Consider the following 5,464-nt stretch of genomic DNA (forward strand, 5'->3'; position numbering starts at 1 on the left):
ATGTGGTTTATGAAAGAAAGCAGTGATGTGAATTTCTGTAAAGATGAAATGATTGTGATTTTTCCTCCATTACTGTGTGTGACATCTGACTAATTGATGATCTAAAGACGTTGGTGTTGTTTGTGTGTGTTTGTGCAGCTGGTCCCGCAGTGAAGCCCTCCGTGTCTCTGCTGCCGCCCTCTTCTCTGCAGATCTCTGGAGACTCAGCCGCACTGCTCTGCCTGCTCAGCTCTTACTCTCCACAGGGGGCGACGGTGAGCTGGACGCTGGACGGGTCAGAGGTCACCGAGGGGGTTCAGACCAGCGCAGAGAGCGAGCGGGACGGACGCTACAGCCGCAGCAGCGTCCTGAGCCTCAGCAAAGCACGCTGGGAAGGCGCGGATCGCTTCGTCTGCAGAGTAAGACATGACGGAGCTGATCACGAGGCCTCGTTCCTCAAGAGCTCCCAGTGCTGATGTTTCTCCGGTCCAGACGAGCCGTATCTGAGCGTCCGGCAGGATTCGCAGCAGTCACGTGATTTACAGCTCAATACTGAAGCAGTCTTTCAATGTGCTGCCATTGCTGTTCATTCAATAAAGCTTCTGAACGCGTTACATTTGTGTCCGACTGCATCATTGATCAGTGTGTCGTTCATTCAAAGTCCTGCACTAAAGTTTCAGCTGCTTTTGATTGATTGTAATAGTTGAGAACAGCTGCATTTAGCAGGAAATGTCAAATGAAGCTCTTGGGGTTTGAACATGGTCACTGGAGACGGAGCTGCTCTATTCTGAGAGGATCACAATCACTAAACCTGCCAATGCAAATGTGATTTTCACCTCAAACTCACAGTTTCACTCTTTGATTGGTTCAACGCTCTCAACTGGAACACTTTCACTTCTGCTCATGAGAAATGAGTTATGAGTAATACATTTAGAAACAGCTTTAGATGAAGGAGCTGCTTGAAAAACATCTGCATGTTACTGATACACCATGACTTTAGTGTAGTTTAATGTACAAAAACAAAACAACATATGACACCATTACTGTTAGTTTGATTTCATATTAATTTACACACACTGTTTTCTCTGATTCTGAGCATATTTGAGTCAAACCCGTCTGTCACAGGACAGATCACAGTCTAATAGAGCTGATTTCAGTCATAAGTCAGTTTTGAGCACATGTGTAGTTCCTGTGTTTGTCCTCTGTGTGTCAGTAGTGTGTGAAAGTGTGTGAAAGTGTGTGAGCAGCTGCAGTATCAGTTCAGTCACTGTGACTCTGACTGACGGAGGTTTTTGTGCGACTCTTTATCACTGTGTGAACACACGTTGACTGTTTGGATAGTGGAAACTCTGACAGTAATAATGTCCTGCATCTTCAGTCTGGACTCCACTGATGGTCAGAGTGAAATCACTGTTAGATCCACTGCCACTGAATCTAGATGGAGTTCCTGACTGGAGGCGGTTTACATAATAAATCAGGAGTTTAGGAGTTTCTCCAGGTCTCTGTAAGTACCAGGCTAAACTTCATCCCCATTACTATCCTTGTACACATCACTGCTAGTTTTACAGTTGATGTATAAGTGTTTGTCCTGGTTGAGCTGCTGTCATTGAGGGACTCTGAGTGACGGTGATCTGTCCTCTACACTCTGAAACACACAACAAGAAGAAAATCAACTCAAAACTTTGACAATATACTTGAAGAAATGAATTGATATCAAACTTGTGCTCCACAAACCTTGAGCAAACGCTGTGAGAGTCCAGATGAAGATGATGATGAAGGTCATGTTGATGAAGATTGTTGTGTGTGTCAGTGATGAAGTGTTAAACTCACAGCACTATAAACACTCTCAGAGCACTGAAGCATCTGATCAATATGCAAATGAACTCATTCTGTATTTAAATGAGGCTCTAAATGAAGGTTCAGGAGGAGCTCGTTCATCTCATCCTGTCAATCACAACATCAAATATAAGTGTGAACTTTAAAAACTTAGCTGAATATTAAAAAATAATGATGTGCATTGATAAGCATTTTATAATAAATACTGCAACATTCCATAAAAAACAATAATTGTCCATTTTGATTTCTCAGTGAGTTTAAACACAGAGAGGTGAATGATGTATTTTCTCCTGGACGTCAACACACTTAACGCCTCTTAGTTTACCAGTATTTTCCATGAGATTTCTTTGATCCCACATGGAAGTCTCTATGTTTTGGTGTTGAGGAACTGGTTTGGTCCTTAGGTTGATTTTTACCATCAATCACTCTTGCTCCCGAGGCGAGTCGTATGCAAATGATTTTTTCCATGTGACGTCACACGCCACCTCTGTTCCAAACGAAGGTTTTTTACAGCTTGATTATATAAATGATTTTTATTACCGATAATGAGGACGTTTTAAGTTATGGAAGTTGCAGGATGTAATAATGATACAAAGACCTCTTATATGCCAGAAGACCAAGAATAATTTCTCATGTCATGACCCCTTTAAACAGTAAGTGTAAAATATCATATTCTTCTGCGATGTCAGATGTTACTGAGCTGGCTGAGACAAAATCGTGCAGAGAGTTGGTACATCAAGATGGCACAGCGGACAACTGCTTCTGTTTTGAGCTCTGCAGTATTTTCACTGTTTTTGTTTGTCCTGTTTTCTCCTTCTTTACTGCAGAACAAGCCCATTATGTCTATATAAAATTACAGAAACCATCTTTGGAAAAAATGTATTTGAAGTGTAATTTAATTGTTTAGTTTGTCTCACGCCTCATTTGATTACATGGAGAGGGCGGGGTTTATGATCTATACTGCATCCAGCCACCTGGGGGCGATCGAGATGCTTTCAGGACTTGTGTGGCACATTTGGGTGGAGTAATGTAGGCAATATAGAGCGATTTCGAACAGAGAACAGGGCTGCGTTCAGCCCCGACAAAACGTTGCAAAACGTTTTTTAAACGGAAACGGTGGTGTGTTGAACACCCTGTTCTGATGACGCAAGAGTTGCAACTATGGCAGCTGAGAAGGCCATTCTTTGTGTTCTTTTTGAATAATTTTCGGAGCCTGATGAAGTCGGTATAAATACGTGTTTAATACTACAAAATACGCTCGATGTTACAGTCACTGCCCTTGCCGTCCAGAATAAAAGAGAACATCCAAATCGAGTGAAGGGATTTGTGGAAACTTCTATTATTGTTATACAACATTTGACTTGCACTTCATGATGAAAAGACAAACATTTCAGGTGAAGGATAATCCACTTCTGACCTCCGTGACTGTGTTGATCTATATTATTTTTATTGTTTGTATTAGGCTTATCAATATTGCTGATCACTGTTGTTGTGCTATATATATGATATTGTAATATTTACCAACTATTCTCCTCTGATTATAGAAAAGTTTATTAAAGTGTCACATCACAATACAATAACAAAATATATAAGTATAGTATTTTTATGTTAATACCCATTGTGCGAGCTGTCTCTTTAATACCGCACGGTTTATATACATCTTGCCACTGATTGGGCTGACATTTCTGACACACCCACCAAACAAGAGAAAACGTATCTCAAACCCGTTGTACACCGTTGCAGACCGTTTCCAGGAAACATGTCGTTCAACCCGGAAAACGATGCAAAACGTTGCGCACCGGTTTGAGCTTGAACGTGCCCCAGGTTCTTCTCAGAGTCTTGAAGGGATATTTAAAGCTGCAGTCTGCCATTTTTCCTCTTTGTCTCCATCTCTTGTTTGACACCTGCGATTGCAGTCATATGTGGAATAGTTATCGTTACGTGCGATGTGCATCGGCACGGTTTGTCAGCACGGATGAATCTAATGCTTGCTGTCAATCACTACACCGGTGTGGATACTGAACTTCAGCCATCAAAATGATAAGTTTAATTATTTCAGCTGCTGTGAGAACAGGCTATAAATGATCTGCTACCAGCAGCATCCTCACATGATAAAACCAACCTAGCCTGGACTCCTCCTTTCTGTTTACGGATGTGACGTAATGACGCAAAGACAAACTGCTGCATGCTCAAATTTCCAACGGAAATCCACCAGGTCACTAGACTGGGTAAACCCAGCCTGATCTGCAGGCGATTTGATTTCGCCCGGCAACTCAGTTTGGAAACCCGTACATTCGTTTCTGCTGCATCTGTTACACTTTTGCGGGAACCAATTGATTGATTGATTGATTGAATACTTTATTGAACAACAACAATCAATACGAAGTGTTCAAAAGGATAAAAACACAAAAAGCCCATAGGCTTATTTCCATTGTGGTCCTTAAGATGGAAGATGAGTAACAGTACATATACTAACAACATTGAGGACAATGAAGAAAGGGAGCATAAAAAATACAAAAAAATAAACCAAAAACACAATATAAAAACACAATTCCCAAAAGACAAGCAGAAACACAGGTAGTCAAAACAATATTCCTACTACCTCAAGGGTTTCTATTTCCTTACTTTTTTCTCTTTTTTTTTTCTCTTTATAAGTTTAATAACCAATTTTTTATTGAAGATTTAAAATGCTAATAGGAAGAGCGCAACAGTTTAAGGTTTAAAGGTAAACCATTCCACAAGACAGCTGCAGAGTATAGGAAAGAGTACTTTCCCACACAGCTCTTAAAGCGGCAGGGCCTGTAATCTGTGGAACTCCCCCTGGTGCAATAATTGTGCGTATCACTAATTTTTGAAAAGTAATCGCATAAATACTTGGGTGCCAGATTATTTCTTATCTTATAAACTAAACACAGTTTAAGTTGAGAAACCCTCTCCTCCACTCTGAGCCACCCAAGACTTGAGAAATGGTCAGGAAGAAGATGAGTTCTGGGGTGTAATTTAAGGATCACTCTGATTAGTTTATTTTGACAGATCTGTAGCTTGTCTTTAAGACCTTTAGTAGTGCCCGTGTACCAAGATGTACAGGCATAGTCAAGATGACATTGAACAAGCGCATCAGCCAGGATTTTTAATGTTTTACTATCTAAAAGGCTAGATATTCTTGCCAGGAACTTAGTCCTTTGGCTTACCTTTAAGATAATTTTTCGAGCCATAAGCTCCCCTGACAGTTTGTTATCTAATATATACAGCCCAAGTAAGTAACTGCTTCCTTGGCTGTAATTTCAACAATACCTACGACTACCCTAAAACCCATAGCCTTTTTCAGTTTATCTCTGGACCCAAAAAGAATTGATTCTGTTTTGCCAAGGTGGATAGACAACTAGTTGTCTGTTAGCCAAACACTGAGGTTAAGGAGTTCTGAGCTAAGCAACCTTTCAACCTCTGATTTGTCTTTATGAGAGACTAGAATATCTGAGTCATCTGCAAATAAAAACAAATTACAGTTCATAGCTGACGACATATCATTGACATATAATAGAAAAAAAAAGAGGTCCCAAAATACTCCCCTGGGGAACTCCGCAAGTAAATTTAATTGGTGAGGACAAGGACCCTTCTACATCTACCACCTGTTCTCTGCCCACCAGGT

General features: G+C 40.6%; 1 gene segment (V, D, J or C); it reads left to right on the forward strand.

Annotated features, from left to right (window-relative positions):
• Nucleotides 1–593, forward strand: LOC125258560. The segment is given in 2 exon segments: nt 1–37; nt 139–593. Coding segments are annotated over 2 exon segments (354 nt in total).
• The last annotated feature ends 4,871 nt before the right edge of the window (nt 594–5,464 follow it).

Source organism: Megalobrama amblycephala, linkage group LG22, assembly GCF_018812025.1.
Source record: "Megalobrama amblycephala isolate DHTTF-2021 linkage group LG22, ASM1881202v1, whole genome shotgun sequence".
NCBI lineage: Eukaryota > Metazoa > Chordata > Actinopteri > Cypriniformes > Xenocyprididae > Megalobrama > Megalobrama amblycephala.